This window comes from Paroedura picta, chromosome 14 (assembly GCF_049243985.1).
Source record: "Paroedura picta isolate Pp20150507F chromosome 14, Ppicta_v3.0, whole genome shotgun sequence".
Lineage (NCBI taxonomy): Eukaryota > Metazoa > Chordata > Lepidosauria > Squamata > Gekkonidae > Paroedura > Paroedura picta.
Genome location: NC_135382.1, coordinates 1,806,266 through 1,828,154, shown reverse-complemented (window position 1 = coordinate 1,828,154; position 21,889 = coordinate 1,806,266). Strand labels below are relative to the sequence as shown.

Sequence of the window (21,889 nt, the reverse complement as noted above, 5' to 3'; positions counted from 1 at the left end):
TAAACCCATTGGTTCTGATCCGACCCTCTGGGGGAACAGAAAACAATTCTGCTCCATGTTCTATATCAGTGGTCCCCAACCTGCGGGCCGCGGCCCTCTCCCCGCCCCCCTCCCCCCCCCGCAGTAAAAAACTTCCCAGGCCGCAAGCTTGCGGCCCGGGAAGCTTCTTACTGCGGGAGGGCAGAATCAGGGCCGGGCTGCGCATCGCGCATGCGTGGCCCGTGCGGGCGCGGCCCGCAGGCGCGGCCCGCGCTGGCGCGGCACAATGCCCTGCCGGTCCCCAGCCTCAGAAAGGTTGGGGACCACTGTTCTATATGACAGCCGTTCAAGTATTTGAAGATGATTACCATATCACCTTTTAGTTGTCTTCTCTCCAGGCTAAACAGACCAAGCTCCCTCAACCTTTCCTCATACAACTTGGTCTCCAAACCCCTCACCATCTTGGTTGCCCTCCTCTGGGCGTGCTACAGTTTGTCTACATCTTTCTTCAGTTGTGGCGTCCAAACCTCAACACAGGACTCCAAATGAGATCTTACCAGAGCAATGCAGTAACCACATTGTGTCATCTGTACACTATATTTCTTTTAATACTGCCCAAAATCCCATTCACCTTTTTAGCCACCAAGTCACACTGCTGACTCATGTTCAGTGTCTGGTCTACTAAGACCCCCTGATCTTTTTCACACATACTACTGCCAAGATAACTCTCATCCATCCTATAGTGATGCATTTGATTTTTCCTACCAAAATGAAGACCTTTACATTTATCATGGTTGAAATTTGTTTTATTCAATTGGGCCCAGTTTTCTAGCCAGTCAAGATCATCCTGTTTTCTGATTCTGTCTTCTGGTATGTTTGCTACCCCTCCCAGTTTAGTGTCATCTGCAAATTTAATAAGCACCCCCTCTATTTCTTTATCCAAATCATTTATAACACAGGGCCCAGGACAGATCCCTGCGGCATTCTACTCATCACTCATTTCCAATGGTGAACTGTTTACAAAACACCCTTTGGGTGCAATCTGTCATCCAGTTCTGAATTGTATGGGTTGTATGGGGAATCATACCCAATTCTCCAGAATAGAGGCTGCCTCTCTTAACTGCTGCACTATGCTGGTTCTCAAGTCTTTTGGGTGGCTAAACATCTAGTAATTAAGAAGCAAATAAATAATAATGTCACTTTTTACTGTGTTAATCTTGTAAATTATTTTTATTTTTAAAAACCATGCAGATTATAAACCGTTCAACAACAGAGCTTCCACTTACAGTGTCATATGATAAAATATCCCTGGGAAAGCTCAGATTTTGGATCCATATGCAAGATGCTGTGTATTCTCTGCAGCAATTCGGTAAGTCCCTGTCCCCGATGATGGCGTAAAAGCAAGACACAGACCAAGGGAAAATTCTTACGCACATCCAGGCTTCTAATGTTCAATTTCTGTGATTCTTTAAAATGAAATGTATGCTCCTCCCTCCCCCCCCCCCCTTCAAGTTTTGAGTTTAGAAATAGTGACCAAGTTCACATATGTAGCAAGTGTGCCGGTAGAGCTGTATCATCTGTTGAGATGGAGCAAGAGTTCCCTGCTCGTAGAAAGGCTGGTTGGGGTGCAGGCTGTGACCTTGCATCGCCCCTCAGATCTGACTTGGTGCAGGGAGGCTTTCACCAGCCAGTTAAGTTTTCCCCACGAGCGCTTTGAAGTGTCAACAATGGGCATGGTTCGAAGGCAATGGGGCTCGCTCCCAGTTTCTTCCGTGTGTGTGTGTCTTATTATGTCCCTCACAGATATACCTGGGTGCAGTGCTATCCAGTCCCTTCTGATTTGCCACTGTCCTGGGGATTAATCCTTGGCAGCCTTGCTGTGGTCTTGGGCGGTGTGGGCTATGAAGTCCTTGACAGAGTCAGCCCATCTTGTGTCAGTTCTCCCTCTTTTCCTGCTGCCTTCAGCATTCTGTAACATTATTGTTTCTCCTTAGCATATCTCATCTTCTCTTCAGGCTAAACCGACCAAGCTCCCCCAACCTTTCCTCATACATCTTGGTCTCCAAACCCCTCACCAGCTTTCTTGCCTTCCTCTGGGCACACTCCAGTTTTAATGCATTGCTTAATAATTTTAAAGTTCAGAATGTTACTGATTTGCTGCTACTTAGCTTTCATATAATGTTCCAGAGACTTCCTACCTGCCCTATTAGCAGCCATCCAGTGATTAGCATCTATGAGCTTTTCATGGCTATTCCATTTCTACATTATGCAGTTTAGATTATAAGAGGCAGTTGTTAAATTCCCTAAATACTTAACCTACCTGAAAACCTGAAGAGAGGGAAAATGCTTGTAGTCATAATTTCAGATCTGAGCTGCTTAGAGTTCTAGGAAACCTTCAGCTTTCTGGTGATCCCCTTGCTGCCTTCCTCTTTATTACAGGCTTTTCAGAAAAAGATGCTGATGAAGTAAAGGGAATTTTTGTGGACACAAACCTCTATCTTCTTGCTCTGACATTCTTTGTGGCAGCATTCCATGTAAGTGGTTCTTGTACATATTGGACCTCAAATCTCTGAATCTGTTCATGTGTGTGACACAGCTAATCTCTGTACATGTTAACATCAGGTTTGAGAATAGAGTGTAAAAATTTAGGATCACTAAAGGGAGCTAGGCAAGACACTCTTGTGAAGTTGACTTTTTTGGTGCGCTCGTGTGCCTGAAACGCAGGTCTGGCCAGGTAAGCCAATCCCTTCTACGGATTCAACTGTGAGGCTGTTCTTAGTGTCGGTACCGTTGTCCTGTACATATCTGATGCCAGCTCAAAGTTAATGCTGCCACTGTGTTTTATGCTTGCAGCTCCTCTTTGATTTCCTCGCATTCAAAAATGACATCAGCTTTTGGACAAAAAAGAAAAGTATGATTGGCATGTCTACAAAAGCAGGTCTGTAGCATCTGGACATTTCCTAAAATGCCTTTTTGTTATTACCAGTGCCCAAGGCATTGTGCAGTGATGTCACTTGTAAATATTGGCCTGGATTCTGAAGATGGCAGTAAAGTGGAGCTTGCACAGGGGGAGAGGGACTTGAAAAAAGCCATGCTCCTGGGCCAGAGGAAGCTGTACCTTCAGATCCAGTTTGTTTCTAACATCAGAAATAAACATAAGGCCCAGTCATTGATCTATATTAAGTGGTACTTCCATTGGTAATTGATCCTGATTGTGTACTGCTGTTGACAGAACACAGAAAGTCTAACCAAGTCTCTTTGAATGCTTAGGGGAGGCTTGGGCTGTTGGGTTGGCTCCTTCCCTACAGGCAGCTTCTGCTGGGTGTTACAGCCCTTGATGCAGGTGGCTGGCAGGATCCCATTCATTGGAAGACTAGAAATAAAGCTGTTTTGTACATTCAAATACAACGGGCGCTAGAGAGGGTGGATTAGAGAGTGTCCTTTGTGGCGGGGCGTTTGTGGAAGTGGAATTGTAGGTGTTTGGGCAGTATGGATGGGAGCGGTTCAGGAGGTCCTGCCGTCTGTTATTCGACGCCCCCGTCCACCCATCCATCTCTTTACCTGGTTTCTGTGTCCCATCCATGTCTGGCTTTCTGCATGTCTTCCATTATTGGCCCCATCCGTGTATCCCCCTTTGTCTCCCTCCCTCCCTCCTTCTTGACTTCCTTCTTTCCTGTCCTCCTTCTTTCTTGGCTTGCTCGTTTTCACTCTCCTGTGTTTTGTGTCCTGTCTCAGTCTCGCCATCTCTCTCTTGATGTCTGCCTTCCGTCCTTCATTCTATCCTTCCATCCCAGCAGCCATCTATCCCTTTATCTCCTGTATTTCTGCCAGCGATCCCTATCTCTGCAAACTTTCTTACTGCCTGCATTTCTTCCCTTCTTTCTGGCAGCCCTGTCTATCCCCATGTCTGGTTCTGTCTCTGTTATTGCTGGGGGGGGGGGGGGGTGCGTGATCTCTCTATGTCCTTTGTGTCTATTTCTGTCTATCTGTGCTTGTATCTCTCCATATGTCTTTCTGTCTCTCTGTCTTTCTCTCTTCCTTCCCGGTTTCCCTCCCTCCTTCCGTCCATGCATCCTTGGATCTGTATTCTGTCTCCCAGCCATCCTTCTCCTGGCTAACTTTCTCACTGTCTGCCTGTCTGCGTGGGGTGGGAGAGAGGGGGGTGAAGGGCTGTAGCATGGACTGGCTGGGATCTCTGCCTGTATATCTCCATGCATCCTTGTATCGCAATACTGTCTCCCATGTTCTCACTCTCTGTCTTTGTGCCCTGCATTCTGCTATCCCTGCATCTGTCCATCTGGGCTTTTCTCTCTGTTAAGGGGGTGGGTGGGGGAAATGTGAGCCCTCTTTCTCCTGTGTGTGTCTGTCTGTGTCTCTCTGTTTGTCTATTGGTGTGTCTCTGCCTTGGTCTCTTCGTTCCCTGCATGCTGGGCTCTCCATGCTGTCTGCCAAAGATCTGTCTCTCTGCCTTCATTCTAAACTGTCTGGCTGGCTGGGGAGGGGGGAGGGCTTTAGCAGGGACTGCTTAGGACCTCTGGCCGTTCCTGTGAGCTTGCGGTTTCTGTCTGTGTCTCTGTGTCTCTCCAATATATTGGTGTCTGCCTGCCTGTGTCTCTGCGTTCCCTGCATGCTGGACTCTCCATGCTGTCTGGCAAACCTCCGTCTCTCAGTTTTCTCTCTGAATTGTCTGGCTGGCTAGGGGAGGGGCTATGCAGGCTGGAAAGGGGCTTTGCCGGGTGCAGAGGCGTCTCCCCGCCCCCAACCCACCCCAGACTCCCAGCTGTGCAGGCGGGAAAGGAGCTTTGCTGGCTGCAGATGCAGCCAGCAAGGAACTTCCCCGTGCTCAGAGGCCTCTCCCCTGCTCCCTACCACCCCAGGCTCCCGGCCTCAGCTGCAAAGCCATCTCCAAGGCCCCCTCCTACCCCAGGATCATAGCCTCGGCTCAGGGAAATGTCATGGCTCGCTCACCCAGTCGGCCTGCTGACTGAGACTTAGAGGAAACGTGTTGGCTTGCTCACCCAGTCGGCCTGCTGACTGACACTTGGAGGGACCAATCAGGAGCCGCTTCACGGCTTCTGATTGGCCCCTTCGAGTTTTTATCCCGGACTCGCCTCGCCCCTTTCTCCACCCACTTACCTCTTACTCTTTTATTCTTTCCGCTCCTGCGGGAGCGGTTTACAGATGCCTTGTTAGATGGGGCCTTCCCTGTTGTTTTGGGACTCTTGACAGTGAGGAATCCCTGCACCTGACACAGTGATGCCATGAGAAGTATCCCAGGCAGGTTGCCTCTGTCTGAGTCACTGCTCCAGGCAAGTGGCAGGCCCAGAACATTTGGAATCCTCTTGGACTTTCTGAGGGTTGCCTCCCCCCCCCCCCCCCAGGACAGCTTATTTTGTACGGGGGCAGTTGGCTGGGGAGTTTACATTTGCTATCAGAATTCTGGCCAATGCTGCATTCTGTGACCAAACCCTAAATATGAGTTGTTCAGCTGCAAAGACTGGAGAGTGTTTTCTGGGCCTGTACTTCGTATTTATCTGTGATTGTTCCATCTGGGAACTGTTGTAAAAACAAGTGGGGGTCTATTGTGAGAACAAAACTGTAGAGTTCTCCAAACAGAAGTGCCATGCTTAACGCACATGATGCATTAATGTATTCCCCCCCTCCCCAATGCAGTGCTTTGGCGATGCTTCAGCACCGTGGTCATCTTTCTTTTCCTTTTGGATGAGCAAACAAGTTTGTTGGTGTTGATTCCAGCAGGCGTCGGGGCTGTGATCGAGGTGAGTTGTTGCAGAACTCTTCCTGTGGTATGCCCCATGTCAGTGCAGACTGCCTGGATCTCAGAGCAGCTTACAAAGGATATGTGGACTTAAGCCAATGTTACACAGTTGTCTGTAATGAGTCAAAAATTGCTTGAATCCAAATTTTCCTTTCATACCAGCATGTAACTAGTGAGCTTGGTTGTATTACTACCAATGACCCCCAAAATCTCAGTGAAAATCATTCCAGCAATCCAACTAAAGCTGTTCTGGTTTTGCTAGTCTTCGGGACAAACAAGGAGCTCCACAAAGCCCCCCGCGGCCCCCAGATTCTGGAAGTTTCCTTTCAGCAACACATTGGGCTTTTGAGACTTTCCGAGGAATTGGCCCCAGGCTTCTAGAGCCCTAAGCTCTTCTTCAGGGAAACCCAAGCTGATATTGGCAAGAAGCTGGACTTCGTTGTCCTCATTTCCTTCAGAACTGCCCCTAAATCATAGCCTCGCTTGCCGTATCTCTCTGAGGATTCTGTAGCCCGTAGTGCAGGACTGATGATTAAGAAGATTGAAATAGCCCTACCAAGTGATCAGCTGTGCTTCCTTCCCCCTCATGAGGACAAGCAGCTTTATGGGACATGCATTTCAACCACTTCCCTTCTTGTGTTTGGGGATCTGTGGCCTTGAACTCATGGAAGTTGCTGCAAAGGAATACCCCACTGTCACGTCAAGCCTTGATAATGCTTCTAGCTCAGATGCTGAACATCTCACTCAGGAAAAAGCACCCAGGGGTCAACATCTTTTTGAATAGCAGCTTCCAGTAAGTGGTTTCATTCTTCCACAGTCATTGATCTGAGCTGGCAACCACTGACCATTTTTCCAGAGCTCAGGTAGCCTACTGGACAAATCGATTCAGGTGGGTCACCATGTCAGTCTGAAGCAGCAGAATAAAGTTTGAGTCCAGGGAGCTCCTGGAAGACCAACAAAGTTTAATTCTGGGGATAAACGTTTGTGTGCAGGCATGGATAAAATTTTGTTCGACTTAAAGGTACCACTGAACACAAACTTAGTTCTAATGAATAAATAATACTGAAGTGACTTTTACCATGTTCAGTGGAAAAAGCTGTCCAGTTTCATAGGGCTGTAGCCACTGTCTCATTCCTGGTGGACTGATAGAAAAGTTTAAAATAAAAGTTAATCCTGCTTCCTCTCCTTGGCTGAAGGCCAGGAACAAGGAAAGGCACAAATTGTCCCATCATGGCCGCATCATCATGATGTCAAAAGTAAAAAAACTTATACCCCAAGATATTGTTTTTACTTAGTCAACAATTGTTTATTCTTAGTCTTTATTGTACTTTACACTATACTATACTAAACTATGTGTGTTTGTGTGTGTAATTTTTTATTTTAACAGTATTACAGATGTTAGAGAAAGTTTTAGAATAGAAATTTCCAGCTGGAAGCAATAAGTCTTGCTGCTGATTTTGCATGAAAAAAGAATTCTGCCCCTTGCCTAGGAAGACCTGCAGGATATTTAATGTTTTCATTTTCTTTTTCAGCTTTGGAAAGTGAAGAAAGCACTGAAGATGACATTTGAGTGGGGAGGGCTGATGCCCACAATTAAGGTGTGGCATTATTTTACATGCGTGAGTGTGTGGCGGGGGGGGGGGTTGCCTCATCCCATCAATGCATTTTACCTTCAGATTCCCCGTAATTGTACTAGGCGGTAGGGTGGGCCAAACTATACTTTACATGAGATGTTTGTAGGAGGCTGCCATTAGAGCTGGATCCAGAAGAGCGATTCTTTTGCATCAGCAAGAAAAGATTACATCCAGTGGCAGTGGGGAATGGAGCATCAAACACTTTTCCGCACTTTTAAGCAGCATGAGGGGGAGCAAGGGAGTGACTGACGGGAAACACCTCCTTCTCCTACAGTGGGGCCCAAAGTCATCCAGAGTGGTTAGGTCACGCCTCAGCTTGCCTAGGCAGGGCAATTGTAATGCACATTTCTTGCAGCCACTCCTTGTCCCTGTGCAGGCACACAAGGGAACCTACAAAGCTGGGGAGGCAGGAGGCGGGGTGAGCAATCTGTTCCAAAATGCCCATGCCAACTGCTCCAAGCACAGCCCTGAAGCCCCTCCCTCAGCTCTCAGAAGCCAGCGCCACCGACCTCACATCCGCAGACCAGTGCTTCACAGGGCGGTCCACAGAGGACCAAGCTGCGCACAGCAGGTGTCAGGCAGGGGGATCCCCCTTCCAAAGGCAGCAGGTGATGCTTGAAAAACGTGCTCTCGTCTGCAAAAGCCAACCTGCAGACGTCATCTTATCTACCTTTCTAGTGGTCGTGATGATCCATGTTGACAGCGCTTGTTGCAAGGAAGTTGTTTAGAGTAATAAAATGTCCCCTTTTTGCAGCTGTTTTATTTTGCCACCCATTGTTTGCTCTCCTCACCCACCAGCCTAAATACTTAGAATCACAGAATCATAGAGTTGGAAGGGGCCATACAGGCCATCTAGTCCAACCCCCTGCTCAACGCAGGATTAGCCCAAAGCATCCTAAAGCATCCAAGAAAAGTGTGTATCCAACCTTTGCTTGAAGACTTCCAGTGAGGGGGCGCTCACCACCTCCTTAGGCAGCCTATTCCACTGCTGAACTACTCTGACTGTGAAAAAAATTTTCCTGATATCTAGCCTATATCGTTGTACTTGAAGTTTAAACCCATTACTGCGTGTCCTCTCCTCTGCAGCCAGTGGGAACAGCATCCTGCCCTCCTCCAAGTGACAACCTTTCAAATACTTAAAGAGGGCTATCATGTCCCCTCTCAACCTCCTTTTCTCCAGGCTGAACATTCCCAAGTCCCTCAACCTATCTTCATAGGGCTTGGTCCCTTGGCCCCAGATCATCCTCTTCGATCTCCTCTGTACCCTTTCAATTTTATCTACGTCCTTCTTGAAGTGAGGCCTCCAGAACTGCACACAGTACTCCAGGTGTGGTCTGACCAGTGCCGTATACAATGGGACTATGACATCTTGTGATTTTGACGTGATGCCTCTGTTGATACAGCCCAAAATGGCATTTGCCTTTTTTACCGCTGCATCACACTGCCTGCTCATGTTTAGTTTACAATCCACAAGTACCCCAAGGTCTCGTTCACACACAGTGTTACCTAGAAGCGTATCCCCCATCCAGTAGGCATGCTTTTCATTTTTCTGACCCAGATGCAGAACTTTACACTTATCTTTATTAAATTGCATCTTGTTCTCATTTGCCCATTTTTCCATTGTGTTCAGATCTCGTTGAACTCTGTCTCTATCTTCCGGAGTATTTGCCAGTCCTCCCAATTTGGTGTCATCTGCAAACTTGATGAGTAGTCCCTCCACCCCCTCATCTAGATCATTAATAAATATTTTAAAAAGTACCGGGCCAAGCACCGAGCCCTGAGGTACCCCGCTACTCACCTCTCTCCAGTCTGATGAAACACCATTGACAACAACTCTTTGAGTACGGTTCTCTAACCAATTCCCTATCCACCTAACTATCTGAGAATCCAGATTGCAGTCGGAGGAGTATTTCAGGAACTGAGAAAATTGTGCTCTGCGGGCAAATGTCATTGTGCATGTTCAAGCCCCTTGCTGGATTCAACCCCTAACTATACCCTGGACACAGGAGGATTATTTAGAACAGTCTGGAACTGGAAGCCTTTTCTCCTCTCCCCCCCCTGTGCTAGGTTTGGTGTGTTTTGCAAGCACAAATTATTTGCTTCTATTCACAGTTGTGCCCCTTGTCTGTCAGGAAGTGTATCTTGCAGTTTGTCTACAAAATGCACACTGGCATTGCAGGCTTAGTCTATGAGATAAATCTGTTGCTTCTGATGATATAGCTGAGCATTTAGCAGATGAAAGTCTCTCAGCTGGAATGATTTAAAAGAACCGTTGAGGAATGCTATCTATTCAGTCATGAGACGGTTAGATTTCTGTTGCATATGCAAATGGATGCTGGTCTCTGATGTATGAAATCCCCTTAACAGCCACAAACTGCCAGCCAGTTCTGTTACCCCTCAGAGATGTTTTTCTTCCTGTTTTCTTTCCTTTGTCTGCCAGAAATGCCAGGGCAGAGCAGGTTGCATTGTCATACGTAGTGACCCTTTCTGGGGAGAATCCTACTCTAAAGGCAGCTCCACCGGTCTTAACTGTGGCCTTACTGCATTGATCAGCCACAAGTTCTCCTGGAAATCCATTTTGAGGTCCGTCTCAGGTTCTGTTGGCCCTCCTGCTACTTCCTCATTTTTCTCTGGCTTCTGGACTGGTCACAGGATGGATATCTGACTGTCCTTGGGAATGGGGTTAGATTATGATAGAGGCCACCCAGATGTTGAACCCAAGCTTAGGCGATGATTTGATTCTGTAAGTATTGGTTTCTTTCTGAAATAGTAGAATGTCTAACAACAATACCTTGATGTTCTGACTTCCCATTTTGACTGCTTCTGTTCCTGTATTTTGAATAGTTTGGAGACTTCACTGAATCTGAAAAGAAAATGGAGGAGTATGACAACCAGGTAATATAACATATATATCTGAACTGAGCATAACAGCTGACAATACTGATAACGAATAAAAGTGGTCAGACCATGTAGTAACAGGTATCGCTGGGTAAGGAATAGGAGCCAGGTGTTGTCGGTAGATGGCTGAGATAGTGTTTCAGGAGGGCTGCAAATGCACAGATGAGTAAAGGAAAATAAGATGGTGAGGAGGGCAGGTGCAGAAAGAGGAGCAAACCCCTCTGGACTAGGTGGAAGAATGCCATAAGTTCTCATCAGACTGTGTGTGCAAACAAAAGGCTTATTTTAATGTATTTTTACTTATGTTATTCTTAAGTCCATTTAGGAGTGTTAGTAGGCCAGGTTAGTATCTGGGTAGTGGGTTAACACGGTCAGAGAGGCTGTCGAGAGGCACCTTTACTCTGCTTTGGTTCGGCCTCACTTGGAGTCCTGTGTTCAGTTCTGGCACCCCAGTTGAAGAGGGATGTAGACAAACTGGAATGTGTCCAGAGGAGGGCAACAAAGATGGTGAGGGGTTTGGAGACCAAGGCATATGAAGAAGGGCTGGGGGAGCTTGGTCTGTTTAACCTAGGGAAGAGACAACTGAGAGGGGATCTGATAACCATCTTCAAGTATTTAAAAGAGGGCCACATGGAGGATGGAGCAGAATTGTTCTCTCTGGCCTCAGAGGGACAGACCAGAACGAATGGGATGAAATTAATTCAAAAGAAATTCCATCTAAACATCTGGAAGAAGTTCCTGACATTTAGAGCGGTTTCTCAGTGGAATGGGCTTCCTCGGGAATTGGTGGACTCTCCATCTTTGGAAATTTTTAAACAGAGGCTAGACAGCCATCTGACGGAGAGGCTGATTCTGTGAAGGTTCAAGGGGGTGGCAGGTTACAGTAGATGAGTGATAGGGATGTGAATTCCCTTCATAGTGCAGGGGGTTGGACTAGATGACCTAGGCCCTTCATCTACACTTCTAAGGAATGCTAACAATCTTGGCAGAAGCCAGGCAGAGCTAGGCACTTCTGACAATGCAATAATGTAATAAAATATCTCCAGGCCAAAGTCCCAAATCATAATAAATTTAAAAGGGTAGTGTCACCGAACTTTTCTCTACCTCAAAGCAGCCTACAGTTGCCTTTCCCTTCCTCTCCATGCAACAGTTTCCTTGTGAGACAGGTAGGGCTGAGAGAGTTCTGAGAGAACTGGGACTAGCTAAAGGTTCATGATCATGGAGAAAGCTAGGGAGTTCGAAGAGACACAGGAACTAGAAAGCAGGATTTCGAAGAGGCAGAGGAACTAGAGATCAAATTGTCAACATACGCTGGATCATGGAGAAAGCTAGGGAGTTCCAGAAGAACATCTACTTCTGCTTCATTGACTATGCTAAAGCCTTTGACTTGCGGAGCACAACAAATTGTGGCAAGTTCTTAAAGAGATGGAAATACCAGAGAATCTGATCTGTCTCTTGAGAAATTTATATGCACGTCAAGAAGTAACAGTGAGAACCAGGCATAGAATCACTGATTGGTTCAAAATTGAGAAAGGAGTTCGGCAAGGCTGTATACTGTCGCCTTGCCTATTTAACTTGTATGCGGAGCACATCATGAGAAAGGCGGGGTTAGAGGAATCACAAATTGGGATTAAGATTGCAGGGAGAAATATCAACAACCTCAGATATGCAGATGATACCATTCTAATGGCAGAAAGCGAAGAGGAACTAAAGAGCCTGTTGATGCGGTTGAAAGAGGAGAGTGCAAAAGTTGGCTTGAAACTCAACATCAAGAAAATGAAGATCATGGCATCCGGCCCTTTCAATTCCTGGCAAATAGATGGGGAAGAAATGGAGATAGTGACAGATTTTATTTTCCTGGGCTCCAAGATCACTGCAGATGGGGACTGCAGCAAAGAAATTAAAAGACGCTTGCTCCTGGGGAGGAAAGCTACAGCAAATCTAGACAGCATCCTAAAAAGAAGAGACCTCACCCTGCCAACAAAAGTGCGTTTAGTCAAGGCTATGGTCTTCCCAGTTGCAATGTATGGCTGTGAAAGTTGGGCCATAAGGAAGGTCGAGCGTCAAAGAATTGAGGCTTTTGAACCCTGGTGTTGGAGAAGACCCTTGTGAGTCCCTTGGACTGCAAGGCGAACAAACCGGCCAGTCCTAGAGGAGATCAGCCCTGACTGCTCCTTATAAGGCCAGATCCTGAAGATGAAACTCAAATACTTTGGCTGCCTCATGAGAAGGAAGGACTCTCTGGAGAAGAGCCTAATGCTGGGAGCAATTGAGGGCAAAAGAAGGGGACGACAGAGAATGAGGTGGCTGGATGGAGTCACTGAAGCAGTCGGTGCAAACTTAAATGGAGTCCGGGGAATGGTAGAGGACAGGAAGGCCTGAAGGATCATTGTCCATGGGGTTGTGATGGGTCGGACACGACTTCGCACCTAACAACAACAATAAGGTTCATGAAGGGGTTCTCCTGATTAGTGGCTGCTGCTTTTAACAAACCTGACTCCAGTCAAGGCAAGTTTAAATTTTGCATGCATTCATCCTATATGTTTTAGGTATCCCCTGTGCAAGCACTGGGTCATGTCTGACCCTTGGGGTGACGCCCTCCAGCGTTTTCATGGCAGACTCAATACTGGGTGGTTTTCCAGTGCCTTCCCCAGTCATTACCATTTACCCCCCCCCAGCAATCTGGGTACTCATTTTACCGACCTCGGAAGGATGGAAGGCTGAGTCAACCTTGAGCCGACTGCTGGGATTGAACCCCCAGCCTCATGGGCAGTGCTTCAGAGCCTTACCATTCTGCACCCCAAGGGGCTCTCATATATGTTTATAGTATTTTTTTATTTACTAGATGTAATACAATGGGCGCTAGCATGCCCTCGGCTGCCCCTGGCCCCCTTGCAGGCCTCCTGGCAGCCCCCCGCTCCCCCAAGGCCCCGGCTTTGGCGCAGGGAAAGGAGCAGGCCCGCCGTTTTTTTCGACATGGCGGCCCTGCTCCTTTCCCGGTGGCGAAGCCTCTCCCCCCTGGGCCACTCACCCCCGAGTGCGGGACGTCTGGGGACCAACCGGAAGCTGTGCAGCACGCGGCTCTCGATTGGCCCCGGACTGACATTCAGAGAGGCCAATCGGGAGCCACTTTGCGGCTCCCGATTGGCCCCTTTGAGTTTTTATCCCGGATTCATCACACCCCTTTTTCCTTCCACATAGCCCTTACCCTTTTATTTTTACTGCTCCCGCAGAGCGGTTTACAGATTATATTTATATACCGCTCTCCCCAGAGGCTCAGGGTGGTTTACATAAAACACAGAAAACAATACAAGAATGAATCCATAACATTAGTACTACTAACTGATAATTGTAACAGTGGTAACAGAACAAACAGGCCCAGGAGCAGAATACATTGATGGATTTTTGGGAGGGAGCAGGGATGTTGTTGGTTACGTCTGGTCTCAACCAAATGCCTGGCAGAAAAGCTCCTTTTGGCTGGCCCTGCAGAACTGTTTAAGCTCCGTCAGGGCCCTGATCTCCTCCAGGAGATCGTTCCACCAGGCGGGGGCCAGGACAGAGAAGGCTCTGGCCCTGGTTGAGGCCAGGGGTATACAGATCTCAGACCCTTTTCTCCCTCTGGGGTTTTATCCTAAGGGCAAGATGACCAGCACAAATGCATTCTCCTCCCTTGGCTGTCAGCTGGAGGCAGCCTGACACTTGTGGCTACCCCCTCCCTCCCCGTGAATTACAAACCTTCCCCCCCCCTCCCGCCCTGTTCAGGTTCTCTGGCCTAACCTGTCTTGGGATAAGGGGGAGCTCTCTTTTCCTTGGCAGAGAAGGAGGAGTCTACAAATATGTTCCTTTCCTTTCTCAGGCCATGAAGTACTTGTCGTATTTGCTGTACCCATTGTGCATTGGAGGCGCAGTTTATTCTTTGCTGAACGTCAAATACAAAAGGTAAGGTGCTGTGAATTGTTCCAAAACATTAATGTGCAGCTTAATATTTCTATAACCTGAGAGTGAATCGTTAACTTGCAATTCTATATGTCAAAAAAGATACAGTTGTTCAGATAAGACTTTAGTATTCTGATGGATTAATGCCTGTTATTTATTATTAGTCTTCAGTCAATTTTTGAAAACAGTCAACCTCTTCTCTGGTAAAGGCTAGGATCCTGCCCATCCTGTCTGTCTATTGCATCATTTTATAATATGACTAGCAAGATAGCCCATTGCAAGCAGGAATGCAATGGGCGCTAGGACCCAGCGTACACCACTAGGTGCCAACCTCTGTGTCTCTCCCTCTCCCTCTCACTGCGTGTCTCAGTGTACCTCGCAGCAGGAGGCATAGCAGGTAATCAGGGTTGGTTTGTAGGAGGGAAGGAGGGCTGGTGTGCAGTTAGGGGCACCTCTCTCTGTCTGTCTCTCTCTCTCCCTCCGTCACAGCAGGGGCAGCTCTCTCTGTGTCTCTCTCTGCCCCCCTCGCAGCAGGAGCAATAGGAGGAAATGAGGACTCGTGTTTGGTCTGGCAGGGCTCTGTGTGTGTCTCTCTGTCTCTGGCACGTCTGAGAGGAACATGGCTAGCATCCAGGGAGGGAGGGTGGGTGGGAGCTGTAGGGGCAGGGCCAATCAGTGCAGCCAGCATTGCTAGCTGAACCCTGATTGGCCCTAGTCCAACTTGGAGAGTCGGACACATTCTACCCCCCAGGCTGTTTCACAACTATATAGAGGAACCATTGATAAGGATGATTCCTTTTATGTTCTGAAAACCCTTATTATGAAGAGGGCTGTTTGTTTCACAAATGGACTCCTTTGGGCTCCCTGTCAACATCTGGTATTTTGTTTGGCCCTTCCCTTAAACAAATGTAACCTTCTCTGGTAAGGATTCACCTTATCCACCTTCAATTCAGGGTAGGGAAATATTAAATATTCTCTGCATTTAAATTAAGAATATGTTTCCCTTTTTCTTTTTTGATAGCTGGTACTCATGGTTGATTAACAGCTTTGTTAATGGTAAGTATTTGTGTGCTTCAATAGAGAGGGAATTGTGTATTTGGATGGCAGAATTAATATGTTTGAACAATTCTCCAAGTTTAAAAGCTATCCTGTACATAGAAAACTAGAGACAAACAATTTTGGTAAGTTGAATTGTAAAGTCTTGTTGTTGACCACTTGGTTAGAGCTTTAGATGTTACTAGACACTAGAAATGGCTCTCCTTGCTAGTTAGCACTTCACTAACTGCTCACTGCGGTGAAGGTAACTGATTTCTTCACAGCACAGGAGATCCTCATAGGCCTGGAGGACTAATGTGGTTGGCCTCAACCAAACACCTGGCGGAAGAGCTCCATCTTGCAGACCCTGCAGGGCCCCCTCAGCTCTTTCGGAAGCTCATTCCACCAGGTTGGGGCCAGGGCCAAAAAGACCCTGGCCTTTGCTGAAGTCAGGCACACCTCCCATGGGCCAGGAACAACCAGCAGATTCAAACCTACAGAGTGGAGGCCCTGTTGGGGGCATAAGCAGACAGGTGGTCCCTTAGATATGCAGGACCCGGTCTGCAGATGGCCTTAAAGGTAAGTACCACCACCTTGAACCTGATTCGGTACACAGTTGGCAACCAGTGCAGCTGGCTCAGCACTGGCTGATATGGGCCCTCCAAGATGACCTAGTGAGGACTCTAGAGCAGTGGTCCCCAACCTTTTTCAGGCTGTGTCAGCAAGGAGGGCGATTGCCCTGCCGCACATGCGCGATGCACAACCCTGCTCCCCCCCCCCACACACACACACAGTAAGAAGCTTGCGGCCTGGTAAGTTTCTTACTGCAGGGGGACGGGGAGAGGGAGCCACGGCCCAGTGCCAGGGCCTTTGTGGCCCGATGGTTGGGGACCACCGCCCTAGAGGACCCATTTTGTACCAACTAATTCTCAGGGCAGGGACAAGGGAAGGCCCACATAGTCCTGGCCACCCCCCGGTGGAATGAGCTCCCCAAAAAGATCAGGGCCCTGCAGGAACTTCCACAATTCTGCAGGCCTGCAAAAGGGAGCTCTTCCACCAGGCATTTGGTGGGGCCGACTGAGCCTTAACATCAACAGTCCCTCCGCCCCCCCTACCCCCCCCCCCCACTGAGAGGTCGAACCTACCATTTGTTGAAATACTTTTCTAGTTCTAGTTGATGAGTTATTGTTATATTGATATTGGTAGTGTTCTATGTAAATGTTCCAAAATGTTTTATGTAAACCACCCAGAGCTGTAGGGAAGGGCGGTATACAAGTCTAAATAAATGAATGAATAAATAATAGAGTGACCGTTGCATGGATCACTGTGGCCAAATGCTCCAGCGACAGGTAGGGCGCTAGGAGCCTGGCTTGCTGTGGATGGAAAAACGTCCCCTGAGCTACTCTGGTGATTGAACCCCCCCCCCAGCTTCCTGGTGGTCGGTAGTTGATTTCAGATTGGCTATTTGGTGCCCTTCCTCTCGGGCAGCGAGTGACCGAACTATCCTAAACAATTGTGCTAGGCGTGAGTTCGTGGATGCGATGGAAGTCGAGTGAAAGCTACGTTTGACTTACTTCTCTGCCATCTCGTGGGCTTTCATAAATGTTCTTTAAGATGTTTTTGATGCTTCATCGTGAGTCTTCCTCCAAGATCATTCTAGTCATCTTAATGCCTGTTTCTTCCTGCGGGGCTCCTCTGGATCCCTGGGGCCCACTTGGGACAGGAGCGGAGAGGAGGTCAGGCGGCAATCTCATCTTTGGTGGCCGGCGCCCAGTCATGCCAGTCGCTGACCAGTCCATGCAGAGAAGTGCCAGGAGGCATAGGGTCCCTCCCGCAGAGCATGCGGGAATCTGGTTGGATCCATAAGTCTCCGTGGGTGAGCTGAATTCTGCTTGGCATTCGCAGCCGGGCCTTCAGGGCGCCACGGTCTGACCAAGGGATGGTGTTTGCCGCCAGCAGCTTCACATCCAGCCCCACGCCGAAATGAGATTGGTAGGGCCAGTGACCAATGGTGAGACATGGCCCACCCTAGGGCAGGCCCATTGCCAGAGGACAGCAGCTCAGCATGGACATTAAAGCCTCCCAGGATTAGTCGTCTGTGGAACTGCAGCTGCCTCCAGCAGGGCATCGGAGGGTGTGTTGGGCACGTGGCATGTCGCCTAGAGCTGGCCGAGGTCTCGTTTGGGCCCCACCCGAGGCCAACACATTCCAATCCTGGTGCTGACGCCGTGGGGAGTGCTCTGAAGGAGTAAGCCTCCTGGATCGGAATTGCCCCTTCTCCTCCCCACTCTGGGGTCCGTGACTGATGGAGGACAGAGAACCCAGCAGGGGCTAGTTCATTAAGGGTGACGCACACAATAATGAACAATAATAACGCACAGTTATTCTCCTTATTCACAGAGTACTAAAGGTTAGAGGAACTTTTACATTCTCCACATGAATTTTCAACCTGGGCAGGGATAGATTTATTTTTGTTTCATTCATGTGCTATAAATGGTACACATGGGTTGAGAAATACATGAGCATACTTAGGGGCTAATATTTTGTGAGCTTACTTGCACGGGGGTTTATTCTGATTAGTGCCATTAAGCCAGAAGTGACCTTCTGAAGCCCTGGCACAAGTTGTTCATATAAACTTATGCTCTGTGTCAGTGAACATTAAAACATGTTTGTGTTTTCTCTCTCCACAGGAGTTTATGCTTTTGGATTTCTATTTATGTTGCCACAGCTATTTGTAAATTATAAGGTAAATCTGTATGTTTGACTGAATAGTTCATCACTCCATTTCTAGCTAACTATCTTCACTTCTTTCAGCATATATGAATATCTGCTTTTTTTTCTTCCAGATGAAATCCGTTGCACATTTGCCATGGAAGGTATTCACATATAAAGTAAGTTAATTTAATGCTTTAATATTTATAATGCCAATCTGCCAGTGATTGCCATGTGCCTGAGCAATGAAAAAGGGGGTAGAAGCCTCTTGTGGCGCAGAGTGGTAAGGCAGCAGACATGCAGTCTGAAAGCTCTGCCCATGAGGCTGGGAGTTCGATCCCAGCAGCCGGCTCAAGGTTGACTCAGCCTTAAGTGGAGAGGTCCAAACACACTTTCTGCATTCAACACAAGTGCACTACCACTGATTAATAATAACAACAAGAAGAACTTTATTTTTATAGATTCAAATGGGTAGCCGTGTTGGCCTGAAGAAGTAGCACAATAAAATCAGAGTCCAGTAGCCCCTTTAAGACCAACAAAGATTTAATCAAGATGTGAGCTTTCAAGTGCAGGCCCTCTTCCTCAGACTAAGAACTCCCTACATGACAGTGGGAATACAGAATTAATTTTTGCTATATATTCCCAGCGTCATGTAGGGAGTTCTTAGTCTGCAGAAGAGGGCTTGCGCTCACACCTTGTGAGCTTCAAGGTGTGAGCTTCAAGCTCACACCTTGAATAAATCTTTGTTGATCTTAAAGGTGCTACTGGACTCTGATTTTAATTTTATAGCCCACCTTTCCCCGTTGGCTCAGGGCAGGTAACAACATGTAATAAAGGTTACATTGATAACTATTGAGAACAATTAAACTTTACAATTACATTATTGGGTTCTTGTAAAGGGGAGCTTCATTTCTTCAGGGAGGTTGGCTTGAGAATAGTGCATTATTGGTTCTGTGAAAAGGGAGAGCAGCATTGTCTCCAGGGTTAATTGCCTGGCCTCAACCACAGGCCCAGCAGAACAGCTCTGTCCCGCACCCCCCCCCCCCCAAACAACCCTGAATGTCCCAGTGGCCCCTGATCTCGTGTAGAGTGGCAATCCAGCAGGCGGGGACAGGGCCGAAGAAGCCTGATGGTGGCCAGTTTTATTTCTTTGGGGGCTTGATGCTTCACGTTTCATCCATACTGAGGGCCCATTTTATCCTTCGTTCCCTTTTGTAAACAATGTGTGGAGTTTTGAATAACATACAACTAATAGATTGCTAAAAATGATGGGGTAGATTGGTGATGTTGAATATTTGGACTTGCTGCCTCTTGGATTACAGAGCCTCTTGAGGCAGCTTACAGTAGCTCCAAGTGCAAGACACAAACCAGAAAAATACTAAACTTGGAAGAATAACATTGCAGTTCCTCATCAATTTCTGTGCAGTTCACACATGCACAGAGTATGAGAAACAAGCAGGAAGAACTAGAAGTCCTAATCGTTCCATTGTAAACCACCCTGAGCCATAAAGGAGGGTGGTATATAAATGTAATAATTAAAAACTAATAGAGGAAGAGGGCTATGAACTAACAGGCACTACAGAAACTTGATGGGATAACACTCTCGACTGGAATATTAGGATTGAGGGGCAGAGCTTATTTAATAGGGACAGACAAAGAAGGAGGGAGCCGTAGCACTGTATGCCGGGAGCGTGAATACTTGTGCAGAAGTAGGTGCATCTGAGCATAGAAGTTCAGTGGAGTCTCTAGGTAAGAATAAAAGTAATAGGAAATAATTGTGGTATTAGGGTGGGGGTCTGCAATAGACCACCAGGCCAGGCAGAGGACTTGGATGAGATGCTCCTAGACAAGATGACAAAGTTCTCAAAGAGGGAGGATCTAGTGGTCATGGGTGATTTCAGTTACCCAGATATCTGTTTGAAGACTAACTGCTAAAAATGAAAAGTACAAGAAATTATAGACAACTGAGATAGCAGATAACAGAGTTGTTTTCTGTTGCCCCAGAAGGTTGGACCAGAACCAATGGGATGAAATTAATTCAAAAGAATTTTCGCCTAAACATCCAGAAGTTCCTGACAGTTAGAGAGCGGTTCCTCAGTGGAACAGGCTTCCTCTGGAGGTGGCAGGTTCTCCTTCTTTGGAAGTTTTTAAGCAGAGGCTAGAGAGCAATCTGCCTGAAATGCTAATTCTGTGAACTTAGGCAGATTGTGAGTGGGTGGGCAGAAGGGATTGTGTCCATGCTTGGCTCTTGTGGCCATTTCTTGAATGCCCAGGGAAATGCCAATCACCACTTTGGGGTCAGGAGACCAATTTCCTCAAGACCAGATTAGCCAGAGATTTTGAAGAGAGGGTTGGGGGACATCATTTGGGCATGGAATTGGAGTCATTATGGGTGGGCAGGTAGTTGTGAGTTTCCTGCATTCAGCAGGAGGTTGGACTAGATGACCGTTGAGATCCCTTCCAACTCTATGATTCTTTGAAGGTAGAAAAAGCTAAAGCTCTCCGGTGTCCCTGCATATTTCCTTTGTCTTCCAGGCGTTCAACACTTTCATCGATGACATTTTTGCCTTTATCATCACGATGCCAACATCTCATCGGCTGGCGTGTTTCAGAGATGATGTGGTGCTCCTGGTATACCTTTACCAAAGATGGTGCGTTTCTCTCCTATACCTTCCTTATTTGTTTTCCACAGTTAACTCTCTTAGCCAAAATTGAAAACTGTATTCATTTTTGCACAACATGCGCTCAGCAAGAAATGAGAAAAACAGGCCCCAGAACCTGCTCGTGCATGTTGGTGCCAGCGTAATGTCCAAGAAGAAGTTGGAGTGAAGGGAGGAAGGCAGTGCTAGACAGAGCTTGCACCCTCCGAGGTCAAGAGGCTTTAGCGGGATGCTGGTTCTGACTGCACTGCAGCTCTTTGAGAACAAGCCAGAAAACAAGAGTGCAGCAGGCTTGTTGTCCTTGGGCAGAGCCTGCTCAGAGCCTGCTCAGTGCCCCTCCAGCCCTTGTGACACCAGGAATCTGCTTTGCTTCTCACCCTTTGAGAGTCTTGTGGAGCCCCTATTTTTGCTTCTTCTTTCCCCCTCAGGGTTTCATCTTCCTACTTTTGTTCTAATTCTTTCAGTCAGGTGGTCTGTCGTCCAGGGATTACTGTTTCCTGTAACTATCCTGTTTAGGTTGAACACTTACAGATAGGAAAGGTCTCCTGTTTTGTTTTTATACATCTTTAGAATAGAAATAATAATGTCCCCTTTGTTCTTTCATTCACAAGCATCACAGAAGACAGGAGCAAGTGTTTCCCACTTTTTCCCAAGTAGGGTCAAGACCGCTCCATGACCTCAGCAGTAAACAAACCTGGGAGCCCCTTCTGGAAGCAGAGCCCAGGGGGAAACAGAGAATGCAGCAGCTCGTGGTTCAGGAAATAATTCTGGTCTTTCCATTCTGTATAAAACAACCAATCCACCGTGTAAAGTGCAATTAGTGCTTGGTTGTTGCTTCCCTCCTCCAGCTTATGTGTTCAGGAGTTTCCACAGGCAGGTAGGCGTGGCGGAAGAAGCCGCCAAGTGTGTATGATGGTGGCAGGAATTGATACCCCCGGAGTCCAACCTGCTGCCTCCAAAACTGATTCTAGCTGGCTGCCGTTCCGAGTCCCTGAGAATGAGCCCCAGAACTTGAGTCTCGTGATCAGCACCTGACACCTGCAATCCCACGCTGGACAGCTGTCAGGTCCCACCTTGAAATTGCAAAAAAAACAAAACTAAGTTCCATGTATTGATTAAGATTTACCAGAATTTATTTCCAGTTATTAAAATAAACGAGCATTCTCCAGTGGTCCTCAGTGGGGTAGTCCTGACCCTTAGCATTCAGCTCTTCCTCCTCCTTGTAGGCGGGGTTGCAAATCCTGAGGCCCCACGTGGGG

General features: G+C 47.5%; 1 protein-coding gene across 1 annotated transcript in view; it reads left to right on the top strand.

The window, feature by feature from the left end:
* CLPTM1L (CLPTM1 like) overlaps nucleotides 1-21,889 on the top strand; it is a 52,470-nt gene that overhangs the window by 18,974 nt on the left and 11,607 nt on the right. The window contains exons 6-16 of the mRNA XM_077310554.1: nucleotides 1,231-1,348; nucleotides 2,419-2,513; nucleotides 2,833-2,917; nucleotides 5,653-5,756; nucleotides 7,288-7,353; nucleotides 10,234-10,284; nucleotides 14,144-14,226; nucleotides 15,245-15,279; nucleotides 17,949-18,004; nucleotides 18,105-18,149; nucleotides 20,506-20,621. Coding sequence (XP_077166669.1) covers nucleotides 1,231-1,348; nucleotides 2,419-2,513; nucleotides 2,833-2,917; nucleotides 5,653-5,756; nucleotides 7,288-7,353; nucleotides 10,234-10,284; nucleotides 14,144-14,226; nucleotides 15,245-15,279; nucleotides 17,949-18,004; nucleotides 18,105-18,149; nucleotides 20,506-20,621 — 854 coding nt within the window. The remainder of the gene's footprint in view (nucleotides 1-1,230; nucleotides 1,349-2,418; nucleotides 2,514-2,832; nucleotides 2,918-5,652; nucleotides 5,757-7,287; nucleotides 7,354-10,233; nucleotides 10,285-14,143; nucleotides 14,227-15,244; nucleotides 15,280-17,948; nucleotides 18,005-18,104; nucleotides 18,150-20,505; nucleotides 20,622-21,889) is intronic.